General features: G+C 31.7%; 2 protein-coding genes across 2 annotated transcripts; one reads left to right on the top strand and one right to left on the bottom strand.

Annotated features, from left to right (window-relative positions):
* The first annotated feature begins 1,056 nt into the window (after positions 1-1,056).
* LOC114170245 (uncharacterized) lies at positions 1,057-11,281 on the top strand. Its single transcript, XM_085669288.1, has 12 exons — positions 1,057-1,108; positions 1,217-1,288; positions 1,384-1,455; positions 1,835-1,924; positions 2,917-3,146; positions 3,519-3,756; positions 3,926-4,029; positions 4,369-5,185; positions 5,436-5,962; positions 8,881-9,175; positions 10,173-10,305; positions 10,408-11,281. Exons 1-12 carry the CDS (start codon positions 1,057-1,059, stop codon positions 11,279-11,281), a joined length of 3,504 nt encoding a protein of 1,167 aa, XP_085525414.1.
* Positions 11,282-12,573: 1,292 nt separating this feature from the next.
* LOC114168479 (RNA-binding (RRM/RBD/RNP motifs) family protein) lies at positions 12,574-16,918 on the bottom strand. The gene is made up of 4 exons (XM_028053316.2): positions 16,689-16,918; positions 14,972-15,040; positions 14,756-14,862; positions 12,574-13,015 (listed from the first exon to the last, which is right to left on the bottom strand). Exons 1-4 carry the CDS (start codon positions 16,849-16,851, stop codon positions 12,920-12,922), a joined length of 435 nt encoding a protein of 144 aa, XP_027909117.1. The 5' UTR covers positions 16,852-16,918; the 3' UTR covers positions 12,574-12,919.
* Between the last annotated feature and the right edge of the window lie 7,036 nt (positions 16,919-23,954).

Below are 23,954 nucleotides of genomic sequence, written 5' to 3'. Positions count from 1 at the left end.
TTGTTTTGAGGAATACTCCAAAGAAGTCCAACAAAATTGAAAGTGGGTGGAAGCAATTTTGTACTATTCATGAACTTGATGAAACTCTGAACCTAGTGTTTGAAATTGACGAGATGAAGTGCAACCAGCATGTGAAAGTCTTGACTTACTCTAATTATTAATAAGATTTTTGTTTTTTTTTTGTGAGATTGCAAAATGTAGCAATAATCTGTTTTGGATTATATGTTACTCTGTATGTACTTTTGGAACTTCTACTTATAATATTGGTATCAATGGCTATATATATATATATATATATATATATATATATATATATATATATGTGTGTGTGTGTGTGTGTGTGTGTGTGTTGAATAATAGTTCATCGTGTCAATTTTGTTTTACTATGTTAACATAATTTGGCCGCACTATTTCAAGTTTTTTTTTATGAAGTCTGTAAATGTAAATTTCAATTATAATGTTTGATTTGTGTTTGATTGATTTAATTTTGGTAAGAACATTTATTTGAAATATTGTTAAGAAGATTATTCCACCTAATGTTGAGTGAAGAATATATTGGAACTTTTATCTATTAATAGATCATTATGTTGTGAAATTTGCATGTTTGAACAAAAGTATACTACATTTCACCTACAAGTCACATTTCATTTTCAACAAAATTATACTACAATCCATAAACAAACAGGTAATATTTGCATATTCTATATAGTATGTGTACTACTTGCATGAAAAAGAGTTATGTGATTCTCTTGGTGCAAAAAGGAAATAAGTATGAAACATTTGATATTTATGTCATTTTTACTAACATATTATCTATGTACAGTTTTTGTGCTCTCTATTTGCAGAATATATTTGTGAAAGAAACATTGTGCAGAAAATATCAACTATAAAAAGTACATGTTTCCACAATAGGTCCACCTGTACAACAAAGTATGTCAACAGAAAAGCTGAACAAATACATTCATGGATATAGCAATAATCACTAAACACTTCACAGTAGTCAACAACTAATATTTTGTAGCACTATGTTAAACACCAGAGTAAAGAAAGGTCGGAATGGAGGAAACCAAAAGACAAAGTCCAACGAAGATGAACAACAAACATTCAGGTAAGATTACTTTAGATTTTCATTCTTCAATAGCAAAAATAGTTTTGTATAATAGTTCAAATATGAAGTTCTTAATTCTCACTTTCTCAACTGTGATTTTTCTTTCAGAAAACCAACAAGATTACACAATAAGAAAAAGGAAATATACAGACAATGATGGTCAATGTAGCAACAGATCAGGTTCGATATATGTATATATTGTTATTGAAATTTTAATAAATCTAAATATTGAACCTGAATATTGATATTAATATAGGTTTAATATTTTTTGGCAGACAAAACCATTCACAACCACCAATTCATGAATAATATTCTACAGAGGAAGCCATTAACCGAGTTAGATTTGAGTAAGTTATTATTTCTCTTAAACATTTTTGTTATGTAAATCAAGCTGTTTTATTTATTTGACTACATTATGGAAAATATTTTGCAGATGTCGACAAACAAGTCAACAACTTTCATAATATAAATGCAATATGTGGAACAAGTGATTGTAAATGTTTTATTTTTCTTCAAGAATAAACATGAAATTTTATTTAGAAAATGACCACTCGACTTTAATGCAAATGCAGTTGTTGAAAACCACATACAAAGCTTTGGAAGTGCTATAATTAACAATGTTAATCCATCAAATATGTCAACCATTTGTATGTTTATTTACATATTGTAATTTATGAAAGTTATCTTATTTCCAATTTCTAAGATTTTGTGGTATTGAAAAAACAGTTGTCTATAGTAGTATACTACAAAGCAATTCAAGTTCTAATGACTATGATAAGCGTAATGATATTAACAAAATAATAACATATTCTGAAGGTTAGTCATGTTTAACAAACATATATTATTTATTGTTTTATAATTATTATATTAGGTTATACTAAGACTTACTTTGCAAGGTGGAAGTTCTGAATGATTAAATTCGTATTCTGGTCTTCCTAAGAAGCAGTGTGTTAAATATCCTTTTAAAGTGATACAATCACTTCAGAAGAAATTCAATTATGATGATCGAAGAAGAACAGGTCGAAGAAGTTTACAAATAATAAATCATTCAAGAGGATCAGAACCAAATGATAGTAATTTGAAACTCACATAGACCTTTTAATGTTTAATTGGTCCAAAAATAGGCCCATGAATTTAATTACTTTTATCATTGTAATCAGAACGCACATTTACAACAGAACTTTATTCCAGAGCAGAGATCCAGGGTAAGTATATCACTTTATATGTTCATGCATGTATCTATTTTGACTTATCTAATAGACTTCTTTGGGTTCAAAAATAGTCCACTTTGGACAACCTTGCTTGGAATGTGAATACTGTCAAGCTGAATTATGGTATGAAGAAAGAGCAGAAAAAATTAAAACGCCAAACAAAATTGATTTCTCATTGTGTTGCCAGAACGGAAAAGTTCAACTTCCACTTTTACAACAACCACCTCCCCTGCTTCAAAATTTGTTAAATGGTTCTGATGATAGAAGTAGTATTTTTTTACAAAATATAAGAATATACAACAGTATGTTCTCATTCACTTCAATTGGAGGTAAGATAGATACTTCGATGAATAATGGTCCTACACCACCTCAATTCATTCTTAATGGACAAAACTACCATCGACATTGGAAGTTTGTTGCCACAAGATGGATCGAAACCAAAGTTTGCACAACTTTACATTTACGATACTGAAAATGAAATCAACAACAAAATGAACCATTTCAGGTTAGCTCACATCTGCTTTATTGTTTTATAAAAAATCTTCCAAATTGTTTATTAACTTGAGTTTGTTCAAATGTGTTTTAGGTAAAATTCAGATGAATCTTTAGTAGATCAATCATTGGTTTCTGACTTGATGAAAATGATTGATGATCACAATGTTCTTGCAAAATCATTTAGACGAGTTAGAGATTTGTCAACAGATAATTCAAAATTTGACTTCGCACTAAGATTATTTAGAGGCGGATCAAAAGATCCAAGAGTCTACAACACATCTTCATGTGATGAGATAGCTGAATTGATAGTTGGTGATTTTGGTAATCTGGATGTAGGAAGAGATATCATTGTGTAGAAATGTTCTATTGAATTGACCAGATTGCATGAAATTCACACTGCCTTTATTCCTTTGCAATATCCTCTAATGTTTCCTTTTGGAGAAGATGGTTATCAAGAGGATGTACCAATTAGACAAACTCACTCAAAAAGTAAAACAAAGCTAAGAGTTTGTATTTCTTTGAGAGAATTTATAGCCTTTAGAATCCAGTAGAGGTCTTCGGAGTTTGGTAACATTGTTAATGCGTGTCAATTGTTTCAACAATTCTTTGTTGACTGCTACACTATGATTGAAGCACAACATTTGTCGTTCATTAGAGCAAATCAGAAGTTAATACGTTATGACATTCTTAATGGATTACAAAAGGTTGTTAATAGAGGAGAGACAAATTCATCTTCCATTGGAAGACGTATAGTCTTGCTTGCTTCCTTCACTGGTGGTACAAGGTATATGTTTAACAACTGCCAAGATGCTATGGCAATTTGTAAGAAATTTGGATATCCTGATTTGTTCATAACTATAACATGCAATGTAAATTGGAGTGAAATACGTGATTTTGTTTCTCCAAGAGGTTTAACTATATCAGACAAACCTGACATTGTGTGTAAAGTGTTCAAAATGAAAATTGACCAAATGATGACAGATTTTAAAAAAAAATGACTTCTTCGGAAAGACTACTGCAAGTATGTTGTGCATGCAATTTTATATTATATATTTAGTTATTCAATTACCAAATATGTGTATCACTGTATTGATTATTTTTATACAATCAGGTATGTACACAGTAGAATTTCAAAAAAGAGGATTACCACATGCTCATATACTTTTATGGTTAGATGGAGAAAGCAAACTGAAGACTGCAGCAGATATTGATAAGGTAATTTCAGCCAAATTGCCTAATCAAGATTTGTATTGATTAGTTTTATACAATCAGGTATGAACACAGTAGAATTTCAAAAAAAAGGATTACCGCACACTCATATACTTTTATGGTTAGATGGAGAAAGCAAATTGAAGACTACATCAGATTTATATAAGGTAATTTCAGCCAAATTGCCTAATCAAGATTTGTATCCGAAATTGCATAAAGTTGTTTCCAGTTACATGATATATGGGTCGTGTGGACCTACACGATTCAATTATCCTTGCATGAAAGAAAGTAAATGTTCCAAATATTATCCAAAGAATTTTACAATTTGTACTACCATTGATGAAGAAGGATATTTGTCATATAGAAAATTCCAGTGTGGTTCCTTACATTCCACCTCTTTTAATGAGGTACCAAGCTCATGTCAATACAAATGCAATCAAGTATTTGTTCAAGTATGTCAACAAAGGTCCGGACAGAGCTATAGTTAAAATAACTAACGTTGTTGCAGATTTGAACAAAGAAACAATTATTGATGAAATAAAAAGGTGTTATGACTGTAGATACCTGTCACCATGCCAAGCAGTTTGGCAAACATTTGCTTTTGATATTCACTATAGGTGGCTTGTTGTTCAAAGATTAACACTCCATCTTCCAGGAGCACAATCAACATTGTTTAAAGATGATGATGATATTCATGCTGTATTCAACAGATGCGAAAACAGTAACACAATGTTTCTTGGTTGGTTCGAGGCTAATCGAAATTATATAGAAGCAAAAGATTTGACTTACGGGGAATTCCCAACTAAATTTGTTTGGATGGCAAAAGAAAAAGAATGGAAACCAAGGAAGAAAGGCTACAACATTGGTATAATTACTTATATTCCGCCTGGCTCTAGAGAAATCTATTATATGAGAATAGTATTGACAATTCAAAAAGGTTGTGTTAATTATGAGAGCATAAGGACAATTGATGGACAAATGTATGAAACATTCCAGGAGGCTTGTTATGCTTTAGGACTATTGACGGATGACAAAGAATTCATTGATGCAATTAAGGAAGCCAGTGAAATTGCTTCTGGATATCAACTTAGAAGATTGTTTGTTACATTGTTGGGCACCAATACAATGTCAAAACCTGATGTAGTTTGGAATTCTACTTGGAGTGTGTTATGTGATGGAATTTTATACCAAAAAAGAAAGGACTTAAACTGCCCAGATATTCTATATTGTTATTTATTCAATTGTCCTTTTCGTTATTTTGTTCTATAAATTTTTAAGTGTCTTTTTCTTTTTGCTTGCAATCCAATTTCAACCATACTCCCATATGTTCGGATATTTATTGTTTTGGTCAATTATTTTAAGGAATAAGTTATTGAATACAATTTATAGATATCATTTATTGTTTGGTGCAGAACTTCAAATGGAAGAATGTGAATTACAGAAAGTTTGTCTTCTTGAAATTGAAAAAATGTTGATGTCAAATGAAAGGTATTTAAAAGATTATCCTTCCCTACCTCAACTAGATATTTCAGATTCATTTCTATTTGAAAATCGATTTTTTATTGATGAGCTTCAATATAATAAAGAAGACATGGCTAAAGAACATGCAATGGTCTTCAAGTCACTCATTGATGAACAAGTGTGTGTATATGATAATATAATGAATGCAATACTTTCAAAACATGGAGGATTCTTCTTTTTGTATGGTTACGGTGGTATAGGAAAACCTTTATTGTCAGCTGCAATAAAAAACAAGGGGAATATTGTTTTAAATGTAGCTTCAAGTGGCATTGCTTCGTTACTTCTTCCTGGTGAAAAAACTGCATATTCAACTTTTTGCATTCCACTACTACTTAATGAGGAATCAACTTGCAATATTGCTCAAGGTAGTCTACGTGCTAAGCTTTTAATAGCAACAAGTTTGATTATATGGGATACTGTAAGACCCATAAAATTTAATTAATTAAATAAATAATTAATTAATATATGTGGGTAGTGGGAGCCTTTATGCCATTTAATGTTATTTGTTGTGATGTGGAAAAGTACTAGCTTAAATGGTAGAGAGTACTTAATTATGTGATAGGACTTGGGTTCAAGTTCTATGTATGCCAATTATGTGTTATTTAATTTATAATTATTTTAATAATGTGTTGGATCATGATGAGTGATAACATAATTATAGAATTATGTGAATTATCATGAAATATGAATTGGTTGAATGGTTGTGCATTGATTTGACATGGTTATGGGTTTGAATCTTGGTGGACCAACATTAAAATTTTCGTTGGACCATCACTACTATAATTATTATGATTCTTCTTCTTTTTTTTATGACTTGCCGAGATGTTTAGAGTTCTTTCTCCTAAATGTGGCACAATTATTATAATTATTATTTTCATTATTATTTTTTTAATATTATTATTAGTTATTATTTATTATTATTATTACTTTTATTATTATTATTAATTTTATTATTATTTATTATTATAATTATTACTATTATTATTATAATTATTACTAGTTATTATTATTATAATTATTATTTTTATTATTATTATTATTATTGTTATTTATATATTAGTATTACTAGTTATTATTATTATTATTTTTATTATTATTACTATTATTATTATTATTTAATTTACTATTATTATTAATATTTTATTATTAATATTTTATTTTATTTTATTTTTTTTATTTTTATTATTATTTTTACCATTATTATTATTATTATAATTTTTATTTTAATTATTATTATTATTTTATTTACTATTATTATTAATATCTTACTATTAATATTTTATTTTATTATTATTATTATTTTCACTATTATTTTCACTATTATTATTATAATTATAATTATTATTATTTATGTATTATTATTACTAGTTATTATTATTATTATTATTATTATAATTATTATTTTTATTGTTATTACTATTATTATTATTATTATTTATATATTATTACTACTAGTTATTATTATTATTATTATTATTATTATTTACTATTATTATTAATAATATTTTATTATTATTTTTGCTATTATTATTATTATAATGATTATTTTTATTATGATTATTATTTATGTATTATTTTTATTAGTTATTACAATTACTGTTATTATTATTAGGTTTAATTAATCGTAAGGTACTCAGTTCGGTACTAGTGTGTCAAATTGGTACCCGCTTTTAAAAAAGTGTCAATTGCATCCCAACTTTTGAAAATTGCTTCAATTAGGTCCCTTTCAGACAGAGTTGACTAACGCCGTTAGTCAACGTGCCACGTGTCAATCTGTGGTTTTTTTGATTTTTTTTAAAGAAATTTTAATTTTTTATTTTATTTTTAAATTTTTTTTAAATTTTTTAAAAAAAAAATAAAAATGCCACGTGTCAAGTCCCTGTGTGTGACACGTGGTATTGTCAGTGCCATGTGGCATTGTAATGCCATGTGTCAGTGTCACTATAAAATGTCATTGTGTTGATTTCGATTTAGTCCCCATTTATGTTTTTTCGTTTCAATTTAGTACCTACTTATGTGTATTTGATTCAATTTTGACCTAATAATTTTTAATAATTAAAATATTTTTTAATAAAATTAAAAGTAATTAAGTATAAAAGTTTTAAAAAAATTAAGTATTTGATATTTATATTAAAATTTAGTGGTAAAAGTCATTTTATTAAGTCATTTTTAATAAAAAAAAATAGCATAAAATTCATACAAATAATAAATTTGGTCTGAAATTGAGAGAAACATTATAAATATTAGTACTTAATTTTGTAAAAATATTTATACTTAATTATTTTTAATCTTATAAAAAATGGATTACAAAAATATTTTAATTATTAAAAAAAAATTGGGACAAAATTGAATCAGATACACATACTTAGGTACTAAATTGAAACAAAAAGACATATGTGGGGACTAAATCGAAATCAACACAATGACATTTTATAGTGACACTGACACGTGGCATTACAATGCCACATGGCACTAACAATGCCACGTGGCACTGACAATGCCACGTGTCACACACAGGGACTTGACACGTGGCATTTTTATTTTTTTTAAAAAATAATTTTAAAAATTAAAAAAAAATTAAAATTTTTTTTAAAAAAAATCGAAAAAACCACAGATTGACACGTGGCACGTTGACTAACGGCGTTAGTCAACTCATCTGAAAGGGACCTAATTGAAGCAATTTTCAAAAGTTGGGATGCAATTGACACTTTTTTAAAAGCCGGTACCAATTTGACACACTAGTACCAAACTGGGTACCTTACGATTAATTAAACCTTATTATTATTATTATTATTATGTTTTACAATTATTATTAATATTTTATTTTATTATTATTAAGTTTTCTTATTTTTATTATTATTATTATTCCTATTATTTTTATTTTATTTTATTTTATTTTACTATTATTTTATTATTATTGTTATTATTATCATTTTTTATTTTATTTATGATTTTATTATCATTATTATTGTTTTATTATTATTGCTTTATTTTGTTATTATTATTATTACCTTGCTATTATTGTTTTAACTTATTAGTATTAGTGTTTTGTTATTATTGTTCATTTTATTTTATTTTATTAATTTTTTCATTATTATTATTATTATTATTGTTTTGTTTTATTTTTATTAGTATTTTTATTATTGTTGTTATTGTTGTTAGTTTTATTATTATCATTATTATTGTTTTATTGCCTGTGCGATATTTTGGGGCAATAATTATGTATTTTTCCTACTTTTGTATATTGTTTGGTTGTTCAACATTGTGTTGGAGTATGATCCAGTCATGTGATTATGACTGGATAAACATATTTCATGTAATGGATTGTATGTATAGTGTTTGGGATTTTTTAGAACTTGCTTCAAAGTGCCAAAAACCAGTAGTAGTGACGTTACTGATGTGGCGCCTAGCGGCTTAGGGTGTGCTGCCTGGCGGCTTGGGGTGTGTTGCCAGGTGATAAAGGAAAACCAGAGAAGCTTGGAACGCATGGCGCCTAGCAGAAAATGGGATCCCGCCAAGCGGAAAAGATTTGGTAGAGGCTCTAGAAAGCGTATGGCGCCTAGCGGCGTGAGGTGTTTGCCAGGCGGTGTGTGCAGCATTGGCATTTTTCTGAGGCGCTTTGCGCCTGGCGGTACGCGTATCCTGCCAAGTGGTCTGCTCACAAGGCGCCAGGCGATTTTTGCTGTAACAGATTTTGGTTGTGCTTATGTTGATGTGCGTAGCCTACAATGCTTCTAGGATATCTCAAAGGTTGACTAGTTGGTGTTCCTTGAGTTGTAGCTCAGAACATATCCCTTGAGTTGTGGCTCGGGATAGGGGTTAAGCACGTGGTATTCCTTGAGTTGTGGCTCGGAATAACATCTCTTGAGTTGTGACTCGGGATGGCGGATGAACACGAGGAACTCTTGAGTTGTGGCTCGGGTTGGCGAGTGTTGCCGGTGTGAGTGTGCTGGTTGTGGCCAATACGGATGGGTTTGGTAGTCTTGGGACATTACGAGCTATGTTCGTATTGGGAACTCCACCTGGCGTTACGGTGTGTGATCCGTAGCATGGTTTCCCGCACGTGCTCTATTGGTTGTGGCTGATAGGTGTGGCAGCAAGACGTCTTGAGGTACTCACTAGAAGACGTAGAACATGGTTAACATGGTTGTGGCCATGTGGTACGAAATCAAAGGATGAAATTTCTTTGGAGTGATTGTGTTGTATATATAAATGTGTTGTATATCTTTTTTATTCCATTAGCTCACCCTATATGCTTGTATTTGGTGATGATCGTTTACGCAGTACACGAGAGCAGAGGATGTTGCAGGTGGATCTGGTGAGGCATAGCGCCGGAGCGGGGCTAGTATGGGGAGAAGATTTTACCAGAGTTTTTACTATTTTGTATTTTAAGGATTTTGTAAACTCCTAGATTAACCAACTGTGGTTTTCTTATCTATTCACTTTTATGAATTATAAACTGAGACAATTATTATTGTAATAAGTTTTAAATTTCTCGCATTTTTGGGAAATGATATTTCATTAAATGCAGTTTAATTATATTTCTTTATTTTATTATTTTAAATTTGTAATATCCGGTCGAGATGTTACAGATACAACACCTATGATGACTTGAATGTGTTTTGAAGCATTTGATAGAACTTTGAGAGATATAATGAAAAATGTTGATGAGTTCAACAATTGCAAACCATTTGGTGGAAAAGTGGTTCTCCTTGGAGGTGACTTCAGACAAATTCTACCTGTCATAAAGAAAGCATCCAGGTATGATATCATTAAATCTTCAATACAGTATTCTGACTTATGACAGTATTGTAAAGTGTTAAAGCTAACAAAGAATATGAGATTAAATACCACCCAAAATAGGCAGACAGTAAAGGAGATAAAAGAATTTGATGATTGGATCTTGAAAATAGGAGATGGAGAGATGAATTTAAATGAAAATGGTGAAAGCATGGTTGAAATTCCACAACAATTGTTGATTCTAAATACAAATTCACCTTTGATGGCTTTGGTTCAATTTGTGTACCCTGATTTTGTTTTAAATATGAGGAATCCTGGTTATTTTTATGATGGAGCAATACTTTGTCCAACAAATGATTGTGTTGAGAAAGTTAATGATTTCATGCTATCTTTATTAAGTGATGAGGAAATTACGTATCTAAGTTCAGATACACCTTGCCAATCTGATCAAGATGAAGAAATGCAATCTGAATGGTTTACATCCGAATTTTTGAATGAAATCAAATGCTCAGGTATTCTGAATCACATATTGAAGCTGAAAACAGGGGTATCAATCATGCTTCTTAGAAATATTGATCAAGCCAAAGGTCTATGCAATGAAACAAGATTGCAAGTGAATCATTTAGGAAAAAATGTCATCTCTGCAATTGTTATTACAGGTAAAAACATTGGTGATAAAATTTTTATCCCAAGAATGAATTTAGTTCCTTCAGATTCAGGTTTGCCATTTAAATTCCAAAGAAGACAGTTCCCTATATCACTTTGCTTTGCAATGACCATCAATGAAAGTCAAGGTCAATCTCTGTCTAGAGTGGGACTCTATCTTCCACGTCCAATTTTCACACATGGACAGCTCTATGTTGCCATCTCTAGAGTAAAAACCAAAAAAGGACTCAAAATACTTATTCTAGATGAAGATGGAAATATCACAAACACAACTAAAAATATTGTGTACAAGGATATTTTTAAAACTCTTTTAACAAAGACCAAACTATAGGTATGTCATTACTTATATCGCATTGTTCTTCTAATTTATTCAATTGTTCAATGATAATGTTGTTCATTAACTGAAGTTATAATAAATGCAGGTCACGTTGTACCAATGGTGCTCATTTCCTTCTTTAAATTACATAGTTTACAATGATGAGGTCGTTTAAATTAGAAAGTAACAATGTTGAGCCTCATGGAATGCAGGTTATAATAGGTAACATTGATTATACGTATCATAAATACTTATTAAAATACATCTGAAATGTTTTATTATAAGTTATAGTGATGGTTATGATGGTGTTGTTGAAATTACATAGTGACAATGATTGTAAATATAGCAACATATCAGCTTTCGGTGAACCTCAATATCCATAGTATATATTTTTTGGCAGATTCATGAAGAATACTCTACAAAGCAAACCAGTAACTAATTTGATTTATTCGGTAAGTCATTCTTTTTCTTAAACAAAAATTGTTATGTAAATAAGTTCTTTTATTTATTGTAACAAGTTTTTGAAAATTATTTGCAGATTTCAATAACGAAATTAATAACTTTAACAATGTAAATGGAATATTTGAAACAGGTAAGTGATATTTGTTTGTTATTGACAAACAAATATGCAATTTGATTATAAAATGTCAAATACAATTCAATACAAATACAGATATTCAAAATCACATACAAAGTTGTAGAAATTAGATCAATAAAATTGTTCAACTTTGTATCAATAAAGCTGTGAAAAAATTTGTCAACAGTTTATATATTTATATAAATATTAATATCCGTTAAAATGAACTTTATTTCAATTTCTAACAATTTCAATACTCAATATCATATTTGAACAGAAAAATTATTTATTCTTTGTTAATTAATATTGTTATATGTTAAAGTTAATTTTATTTCAATTTCAATTTTTAACAATTTGAATACTCAATAAAAACATATTCTGAATGTTTTGAAATTGAAAAAAAAAATATTTATTGTTTGTTAATTAATATTTAATTCAATAAATGGTATGTGAAAAACATGTGTTGCACGAGTAGAAAAACTAGTATTTTAACAAAGTCTGTCTTTTTTTTTTCTTACATAAAAACCAAAAGAAAATCTTTAGATTAATCCATTTTGTAAAGAAGGTTTCTATAGTTGAGTCGGACAATCCTCATAACACGACAACAATTTCAACTCTTCAAGACGGTAGCACCTGCTGTAGCACCTGCTGGCATGCAATTTCACATTTTACGGTTAAGGATTAGTAATAGTGCAGCTATTATGCAAAAAGCATAAACATCACAAATAAATTCCCAGAGAAGAATATAATGACAAGATTATATATCGTAGACATAGTTTTTTTCTCTTTTCAAGTATAATAATAGTAAGTCCATGTGGTACAGACATCTGCTTCGATACTAAAGGCTACTTTGGACTACCCAACATATCCACCAAATACTAAAGGCTATCGAAGGGAAATCTGACATTACGACGTTATAGGTTATCCTTACATTACAATAATCTAAAACATTTATAGATAATTAAAGATCACCTCATCATGCATACGCATCTAAATAATAATTTATGATTTTCAATTGCTACTTGAGACAATGAGTTCAATGAGGCATAAGAATGTTTTCAGACAAACAACAAGAATCACTGCCGGCCAAAAGGAGGACTGTTGTTATTTAGATGTCCTGGAGGTGGTCTTGGTCGCGCATATTCTGCAAATATAACCCAACCGTCCAAAAACTGCATTGCGTTGGTGAATTATCAGTCAACATTACAAGAATAGCCACAAAAATGCCAAAACTTAAAGTAACCATAGCATCATATATCTTTGGATGAATAATACAAACAACGGTTTCTTGAACACATTAAGATGTAGAAGGGGATAAATCATTAAACCAACAGAAAACTGTTACACACATTTATAGTTGTATGTTAAACTATGCACATTTAAACCAGTTTACCACGCAAGATTTCATGCTTAGGAGGGTAAAAGGCATATTAGAGGTGTATATATATATATATATATATATATATATATATATATATATATATATATATATATATATATATATGTGTGTGTGTGTGTGTGTATGGGCACGTGCGTGCGCATGAATAAAGTAACAAATTAGAATATGACACTAGAAAATTAAACTTCTATTCAAACATCATAAGCAAAAAACAGTACAATGTGCATATATAATATCATGTATGATATGTAATATTGCACTGATTTACAAAATAGTATACCATTCCCATCCTAGTTTAATAGTTACAAAACACCAAACTAGTAAGTTGGAACGCCATCCATTCTAGTTTCAAAACACCAATACATCTTGTCAGAATAAATAAGATTTATTGTAAGGAGCTGCGTGCCTTCCCTCTCGTATTAGATGTATCTTTTTGAATTTTCTTGCCTTCCCTCTCGCATTGTATCTAATATAATGTAACCAAAGTGATTATAAGTATGAAACCCTAAGGGAGGGAAATATACACTCTCAAATCAATTTTTTAATTCCTTTGTATGATCTTCAACTTATCTAAACTAAAAACCTTGCAAGTTGAAATCATCACCAGCCATGAGATAACCAACTCCATTTGTTTCACATTTCAAATCAATAATGTCCAAATTTTCCTAAGGCAGTGAAGTTGGAAGTCATTATAACGGTGTAGAACAGAGGTGTGCGTGCTGAAAAAGAATCATGACGATAGTGTGTTGGGGACAGAATCACATAGATGAGGGAAGACCACAGTGAAAACAGAGAAGGGGGCAGAACCATAAATATGAGAGAAGACAGAAATAAAAACAATGAAGAGTGTCTAGGGCTTTGTCTCATGGGAGAAAGAGAAAAGTGCAGTCAAGGTTTTCTTAAAGATAAAAAGGAGGGTAGTTATTTTTTGCTTTTGCCAAACGAAGAGCAGTGATTTTAGGTGAGAAAAGGAGCGTAACTTTCGGTTATTTAACAAATGAAGAGTAGGGACTTTCATTTTTAAGGTCCAAAGAGGCACGGGGTTAGACAACAGAGGGAGTACACGGGGTTAGACTAATAGACAACATAAGGAGTAAGTAAGCTAGGTTTTGGCCATCAGAGTTAGGCTTTTAAGGGACTGAATCACTTCAGCTTTAGACTGGGTCACAAACCCAACCTGCTCGGCCCATAGAAACTGGCCCTTGAGGATCTATCGTTGATCCATTGTTATCATCCAAAATATGACCCAGAGGCAATTAAGAATGGAGAAAATTGTAGACATTTCCGATCTTACACTCCAAAAGGTGATTTCGACTACCACGGTTAGCACTATTAAAAAATAACATTTTATCTTCTAATGTGTGTGACTATACTGTTGCACTGGAATTGAAGCATAATTATCAAAAGTTTATATATTCAAGTCATATTTTGAATGAACAAGCACAAGCAAACACAAATTCAAGACAAACAATGTTATGAAAGAAATTAGATCTCCCATACAGATCTAGCTTACCTTGCCATCCATTCCTTCAATGCCCTTTCCAGCCTCTTCTATTGTTGCATATTGCACAAAACCAAAACCCTTAGAGTAGCCTGAGACTCGATCAGTTACCACCCTAGCTGAAAACAGAAAACCATTGTGTTTCAGGTACATTTTGAAGATATAATCACAAAATATAAAAGCATAATATATAACCGCACTAAAATATCTAGGAGGGGCAGAACAAACCATGAACGACTTCACCAAACTTTGAAAACTCTTCCCGAAGCTTTTCTGTTGTAGTCCGTTTGCTAAGCCCTAAAAGTAAGATACATTAAAAATCAACATAGTCAACCAAATATTACATGAAACAGGGAGTTATCCAAACTTATGACACATTGCATGGAGAAAGGCTTTGACCTAACAATTTTAAGGGAATAAAAATTAAAAGATACAACTCTAAGATATATGGAATTTCGAAAGAGCAAAAATGACGGGGCCTTTAGTCCTGGAATATGGTGTATCAAAATTTAATAGCAATGACGACATGCTGGATTTACACTAGCTGTGCTTTACGTTTTATATTTGAGAGAGAAAACAAAACAATTAGAGCAAGTGTAGGTTAAATCAAAATAGGTAGGGGATGGCATCACAGCAACCAATGACACTCCTTCAGTGCTGGTAGTGTTTGTTTGTATGGGATACTATGGGATACGTTTCTTTGATTTGGGTTGGTTAATGGTACTCAATAAGTTCCGAGTAAAAGACTGAGCGGGTATAATGGAAGTTCCTTTCCAAGAGGCTTTGTCTAGCTTATATCATCTCTCTAATATCTACACAACTCACTGATGACAATTAAAAGTTAAAGAAGTTCGGCCCTTCAAGTTACTACTTATCCCCATCAGTTAATGAACTATAAGAGTATTTCAACTCCCTTTGTTTCTAAACATTCATCCAGTTTCTCACTATTCTAAATACCTAATTTTTCTTCATCACAAACACATTAGGGGAGAAGCTCTTTCCAAGGTAAATTAATTTATTCGGTGGTTGAAAAGATTACTAAATAAAAATTGCATTTTTTTTCAGATTGATATAATGATACGCCTAGCATTCTTCCTTGACCAAAATCGGTTCATATATGACAATATGATAACACATCACAAGATTAACTGATTGTTTTATCAGTCAATATTATATCTTTGGTTTTTCCAATATAATTACGTTTTTCCTTATCTTTTGTAAAACAGATTATTGTTCAATCAATATAGCTCTCTCTTCTCTTTTCTCTGCTTCTTCCTTTCTTACAGAGTATCTATCAGAAAACAGAAGGTAAGCTTACTAAACTTCCAGTCCCCGGGTCTTGTATGTAAGGGGATAGAAAGAGTTCACCACAATGTTATAAGAACAAGAAAAGGCATACAAACCAAATGCAGCAAGACAGCAACTCACCCGCAATAAGGCTTCTAAAATAGCAATAATAAAGGAAAAGATATTCAGAAAGCATAATACTTAATCTTACAAAACCGGATCCACTTGTATCCTTCTAATTTGATCATATAACTATTCAATGTGAGATATCCAACACCCTAATATAGATCTGTTTGGCCATATTACTAATGGACGCGGTACTCCTAAATCACATTTACCAAATACACAAGATTTGAAAAGCACAAAAATCTAACTCCTAATACGGAGTCTATATTATCATTGGAAATTCAAAATCGCACATACGAAAACAAAACCAACGAACACAACAAAGAATAAACCTTTAACCACGTCAAAACCTAAAACTCCCAAAGCTACATCAAAACACGTACATCCAATTCAAAATTCACACTACATCAAATTATTTAGCAACGAAGGACTCTAGAACTTTCTGCCGCAGTCAAATCAATAACCGATAACAATAACAATAAAAAACATGAACTAAATATAAATAAAAGTAAAGGAAATTTGAGAGACAGACCAGAGACAAAGAGATTGGTGTTGGGCTCCGCCGTGGGCCGTGCGGGAGTGGGGACAGCGCCCGCAGGCGGCGTAGGAACGAAAGGGAAAGTAGAAGAAGCAGAGTTTGAGCAGAAAAAGCGTCGCAAAACGCGTGGCGCCGCCACTGCTGCCCTCGTCGCCATGGCCGCGGGTTTAAGCTTAAAAGTAAAACCCTGGTGAGAGATAGAGAGAGAACGTAGTGTGAGTAGGGTGGAGCCAAGGCTTTTATTTATAAGAAAAATAGTTATGATGGAATTGCTATCTGCACTCCCGTATTTTCACTTCGTTGAGACTTTAAAATTGAATTTCTACTATTTAATATTTTGTATGACGTTGTTAATGCAAACTAATTTTTATATTTATCAATGAATGTTAATAATAAGAACAACTTCACGAGTAACAGTGACTCAGACTTTTATTTATATTTATAGAAAAATAGGTATGAGGGAATTGCTGTGTGCACTCCGTATTCTTCTACTCCGTCGAGGCTTTAATTAATTATTTTGATATATTGATCATTCAAAAAACTTGTATTATATTTTGTAATTTAATTTCTACTATTTAATATTTTCTATGGCGTGGTTAATGTAAACTAATTTTTGTTGTTTTCGATTAACTTAATAAGAACAAATTCATGAGTAGTGGTGACTCAGCAAATTTTTCGATATTTCTTCGTCATGATGTAGAAGTTACTAATAAGTATGCAACCTCATTGTATTATTCCAGACGTTTAAATGTTATTAATATCTTTATATTAATCATAATACTATTTTCATATTAATAATAAAATTTTATTTTTTAACACATGAAAATAAGTAAGATGAAAAATAAAATTATAGTCACATGAAAACACAAACATTAAAATGGTAAAGACTAAATTGAAAAATGATTAAATATGTTTTATGTTTTTATACTATTTTTAAAAATTGTTTTGTTCCAAAATTATGTTATATACATAATTCGTCCTTATAATTTATAAAAGTCACACAAAACATCCACCTCAAGCAAAGGACATGTGAAGGTTCAATGTGAAATTTTGTTTATCATATGATGAAGAACACATATTATGAAGAAATATTTTACATGACTTTCGTACCATGCTAGGACAAAATAATATATAAGTTAGTTTAATGATGAAATACAAGTTTCTAAAATAATTTGAGAAAAAAATATATTTAACCCATTATAAATTTTAAAAATTTAATATATCAAAAAAAATTAATAAAAACTCAATTAAAAATACGTATATTTATCACTTACTAAAAACTAATTAAGTTTTAGTATTTATCTCATAAGTCTTAGTATTATTTCCATAAACACCCTAGTAGAAAGTAAACTCCTTTCTTCACTTCCATATGTAACTTCAACGTTTTTCTTATCTGTCTCTGGTGTGTTGTTATAGATTTCATTCAACATTTTTTCTTAACTGTCTTTGGTGTATTGTTATAGATTTCATTGTCATGTTTGAAAATCAACCACATGAAATACACTATGGAAGCATTTCCAATTTTCTCAACTAAAAATCAACCATAGACAAAAAGACAAGGACATAAATATTCAATTACTTCACCATTTAATGGATCATAACGTGTGAAAAGTGTAATTATGATCCTTAACTCACATAATTATATAATATTTTATGGTAGGAGTGAGGATTCCAAAAGGAAGAAGATGAAACGTATATAAGAGACGTGATAATTGTGGAGAGGAATGGGAGTGTATTAGGAAAACAGGGAAGTGTATATAGTACAAATGAAATTGGTTTTGGTTCTAAGTTTAGCATTTATAGACCTTTGGATGGGAATTTCTTTCTGCATCCCATGTTTTTCTCGTGCACCCCATACTTTTTAATTACCAATTGTGCCACTGTTATATTTTTGAATTGATTCCAAATTGTACAATACATAATCCAAATTTATATTTTAAATTATACAATTTGTGATGCAAATTTGGAAAATAATTTAGAATACAAATTTGCATTCCATATTGAATAATCCAAAATTAAAATTTGGAAGATAATCTGAAATACAAATTACATTTCAGATTGTACAATTCGTAATATAAATTTATATTCTTGATGGTACAATCCGTAATACAAATTTGGAAGACAATTCGAAATAGAAATTACATTCTAGATTGTACAATTTGTAATGAAATTTTTTTAAGACAATCTGAAATGGAAAATACATTCCAAATTATTGTATATTCTGGGGTGTAAAATTACATTCCAGATAATACAATCCATATTGAAAATTTACAAGACCATCTAGTATGCAAAATATATCCTGGATTGTAAAATCCGTAATGCAGATTTACGTTCTAGAGTGTACAATCTATAATGCAAATTTGCATTTCGAATTGTATAGTTCGTAATGCAAATTTGAAAAACAACATGGTGGTAAAACTTTTTAATAAAGGGTAAGTAAGTCAGTTTACTAATACTACAAGATTAGTGGAAGAAAACATAAGGTGCTCAAGAAATTCTCTTTTGTTTAAACTTGTGCACTTTAACCTAGTTTTATTTTATTTTTTTCAAGAAAGAACTTTTTTTCTAAATATAAAACAATTTAAAATTCTAAAAATTAATTTTTTGGAAGAATTAAACAATTCACATTTAGAAAACTCAGAAGTGTTAAAAAATTAACATTTCAAAAAGTATATTGTTAAAAGGTTTATTATTTTACAAAGACTTTTAATAAAAGGGTTAAAACAAGTTTGTTATTTTGAAAAAGGTTAAATATGTTTTTATTTCTTAACTTTCGGTGAGTATTGAAATTACTCCCTCTTCGAAACTTTAGACTAATTTAGTCTCTCATATTTAGAAATACATGAATTTAGTCCTTTTAACAAAATTTTGTTAAGTACTAATTTGTTAGAAATTGCTTTCATGTTCGTTGGGAGACAAATTTGGGTTACTTTACCCTATCTATTTTGTTGGCTACTTTCTTAGCAATACTGAAGTTGTTATAGATAAGTAATATTAATTTGATCGTGTTACGACAACATTATAACCTAGTCTATCTTACCTTGAGTGAAGAACTTACCTTCAACAAAATCGACGGGAACGATTTGGGTCGACGCCATGAATTAGAAATCGGTTGGGGAACAAAAGAATTTAGGGAATGACTAGGGAACATATGAAAATAGAAGTGGACGACGATTTTGGAGTGAATGAATCAAAGTGGTTCGTCTTGGGAGTAAAGTGAATTTCGAATGTGTTGGGAGGTGAATTTGTAGAAGGGGTTCCGAAGTGAAGTGAATGTGCTGGGAAGAGTGATTTTGGAAAATGGAGGGAGTCTATGCTCATAAAAAAGGAAAAAGGAAGACCAAAATAAAAATCAAGAAAATATTTCAAAATTAAAAAAAATTATTAAAATTGAAATTTCTAAATGACATGTTTTTCAATACTAGTGTGTCGTTTAAAAATGTCGTATTTTGTATGTAATGCATAACAGTTCTAAAAACGTATTATACTATAAAAAGCGACTTTATGATGGCATACCCTCTAGCCATGGCCAAATATGCTCAATAAGAGTTGGAATCATCTATAGAAGGTGGGTCATGTAACATCCTAGTCGGATATTATAGAACATAATTTCCCTAAACGCGGGAAAAAAAAACTAACTTTATTATAAGCGCCAAAATGTCGAAAACATAAATTAAACTCAAAATTTTACATCTCCAAATCCATAATTTATTGGAGTTACAAAAATAGTAGAAATAAATTATAGAAATGAAATCCCCAAGCTGCCCCGCTTCGACGCCAAGTCTCACCAACACTTCCTGCAACATCATCTGCTCCCATGTAACGAGTTACATGATCATCCACAAACATACACATATAGGGTGAGCTAAAAACAATAGAAATGTATTACCATATACAATAAAATAACAATTTAACACCCCTAACACTTCTAATAACCCCAAACCTTTGACCCAAGTTTTCACCTCTTCCTTTGGACGCCTCTTGATTCTACACTCTTTTATGATTACTTTAGTTGATACTTGCTACCACGAGTGTCTACTCGCCCCTCCGACTATAGGCCACCACCTGTAGTCTACACGTGGAATGATCTTGTTATGGACTACAATGCGCAACACCAAATGGAGTTCCCCAATATGACTGGCAGTCCATATTTGTCCCAACACTACCAAACTCATCGGATAATACTTGTAAGACCCGAGAAAATTAAATAATTAAATAAATAATTATTTAATAAATGGTGGTAGTAAAAGCCTTTATGGCATTTAATGTTAATTGTTGTGACGTGGAAAAGTACTAATTCATGTGATTGAGAGTACTTTGATTGTGTGAAAGGACTTGGGTTCGAGTCTTATGTATGTCATGTATGTGTTATTTGATTTATTATTAATTTTAATAATATGCATGATTATGTTGGGTGATAACATAATTATAAAATTAGAGGAATTAACACAAACATGACTTGGTTGAATTAGTTGTGCCTTAACCTTGGAATTCCAAGGGTGTGTGTTCAAATCCTGCTTAGAATGAAATTGATCTCTTTATTTTTGCTATTATAATAGTGGTCTGAATGTGAAAGGGTGGGAAAACCCTAGGGGCAATGGGCAACCAAGGGAGTTGGGAAAAACAACCCATAATGGTCCTTAAAATGCATTTAGAGACACTTAAAAATCAAAATTTCGTTTTTACCATTTACCATAATTAAATAACCATATAAAAAGGGAAATTTGGCTAATTATGAGGGTTTTGTGAAGTATGAAACCTAGAGTGAAAGGGGAGCACGAGTTTTGGGTGAAAAGGGGAGTAAGAGAGAATCAAGAAATCTAAGTTTTGAAGAGCAAAGGGGAGTTATTGGGGGTATTGCAAAGCTAAGGTTAGAAGACCCAATTGGAGCGAGAAATTCCAGGTTAGGGGAGCTCTTTTTCATATCTATATGTATTTTGGTGACAATCTTGTGCATTCTGTGTTAGGCATGAATAAATTGTATAATTGCCATGAGATTTTCGTAGTCAATATGATGTGAAATTGGGGTTTTTATGGTTTTGATGTTGTATGGGTAATCCTTTATGCGAATATATGCAAATAATGAGGTTTGCTATATTGTATGTGAGATTATGGTTAAAATTCGAATTTAAGGGTCAAGTTGGAGTCTGAATCAGGTTCCTAATGCTGGTGTTATGTGATGAATTGTTTAGGTAATGTTGAATGTGATTTTGGGCATTGTTTATGTGTTTGGGTGTGCGTAAACAGGGAACCTATCTGCTAATTTCGCTCAAGCGAGCCAGGCTCGCTCAGGCGAGAGTTGTAGAGTGGTGACCCTGATTCTGCTCGAGCCACTCGCTTGGGCGAAGACCTAGGGTTTTGGGCGACATGTTATCTCGCTCAGGCGAGTGTATCTCGCTTAAGCGAGAAATCGAGGGTTGTGAGACTTGGGTTTTGGGCATCTCGCTCAGGCGAGAGGTTCTCGCTTAAGCGAGAACTCGTGATTGTTTTGTGTGATGTTTAACTCGCCACCTAGGCGAGAGTGATGCTCTAGGCGAAGGATAAGCTCGCCCAAGCGAGATAGGCTCGCCTAAGCGAGACTTCGCAAGTGAGCTGTTGTAGCACGCTCGCTCAGGTGGGAAGAATTGGCTTAAGCGAGATAGGCCTGGTCGCTCAAGCTAAGTCTTCTAGCCCAGGCGAGTTTAATGCAGTTTATATGTGTGGTACACATTGAAACGAACGTGGATCAGGAGATGTTGTGCCATGAGCGGGTAGGTTCATGGATGGTGGTTGACATGTGATGGTATGAGAGGGGAGGTTCATACCTAGTTACTCTCATGTGAGGATACGAGCGAGGTAGGTTTGTATGTTCCGTGCTCACATTTGAGAGATGTTGCGTGCGGGGAGGTACGTGACTGGTGGATCACATGTGTTGAACTACGGGCGGGCAGGTTCGTAGAGCAGGACTACGAACGGGGAGGTTCGTAGAGGCAGGACCACGAGCGAGCAGGTTCGTATGAGCATCATGAATCCTGAGTCCATGGCTACTTATGTTGTGTGTTGTGAAGGTTGAAAGGCCTTAGGGTTAAATGTCTTGGCCAAGGTCTAATTATGATAATATAACTGGGTGTTTATATATTATTTAATTTCATGTGATTTCTTATATTACTGAGCTCACCCTTTCTGTTTATGCTTGGCGATGATCATGTAATTCTTTACACGGGAGCAGTTGATGATACAGGTGATACTACTAATGCATGAGACAGAGAGAGGGGATAGCTTGGGTTGGAGCTAGGAAAATTATTATGTCTTTCTTTTACCTTCTCAGAATATGTTTTTGGAATTTGTAATAAGTTATTACATTAATATTGGTTTGAATTATGGTACCTCGGTAGTTGGTTTTGAATTTTCTCGCGTTTGGGAATTATGAAAATATAAGTTTACTAAATAAATTAGTTATTTATTTAAAATTAATTAAGTAATTTCCAGTAGGGACGTTACAATACTGAGGAGGGTAATCTTCCAGGACCCATCCGTACGAGCCATGATCTCGCACGCTCCACTAAACTTCCAAAACCACCAGGCTACAACCTCGAGTGGTCACGTATTACCTAGTACGAGCTACAACTCATAAAAGGCCTCCAACAAGTCATCGTCTCAAGACCTCCATCCAAAGTTGTGTAGGATCCTCCATGCAATCCAACTCTACACCCGTAACTGCTTGACGCTTCACACCGTCTCTAGGCGAAAGTTAGTTCTAGACCGCTTGGCAGAAACCACACGCCGCCAGGCGCCATGCACGTCTAGAACTCCTTTATGACAGAAGTCGCCTGACAGAACCACCCCTATCATCAGGCACTGTGCGAATTCCAGTGGCCTCTGTTTGGTTGTTGTCATCTGGTAGAAACCTTTGCGTCGCCAAGCGCTGCACATTCCAGACTTTACTGTTTTCCCTTTATCGCCTTGCGGCTCGCCCTACGCCGCCAGGCTCCACACCAATAGCGTCATTGCTACAAGTATTTTGGCATTTTGGACTGGTTTCAAAGAACACCAATCACTCATCACAAAATTCATTATTTCAACTATAGTTATCCAGTCATAATCATATGACTAAGTAACAATTCAACACATTCATTTACCAAACTTTTCACAGTTAAGATCATGTCTTTACTCAATTATTGATAAAATTCACTATACACGTATTCTTTTACCAAATTAAAAAGACCACACTGCATTTCAACCAACATCACATTTTGCACATAATGATAGTCTCCAAAATAG

The sequence above is a fragment of the Vigna unguiculata genome, chromosome 11 (genome assembly GCF_037176805.1).
Source record: "Vigna unguiculata cultivar grain cowpea cultivar isolate G323 ecotype 2 chromosome 11, ASM3717680v1, whole genome shotgun sequence".
Classification (NCBI taxonomy): domain Eukaryota; kingdom Viridiplantae; phylum Streptophyta; class Magnoliopsida; order Fabales; family Fabaceae; genus Vigna; species Vigna unguiculata.
The sequence above is the reverse complement of the archived record's forward strand: the minus strand, read 5'-3'. Positions and strand labels throughout refer to the sequence as shown.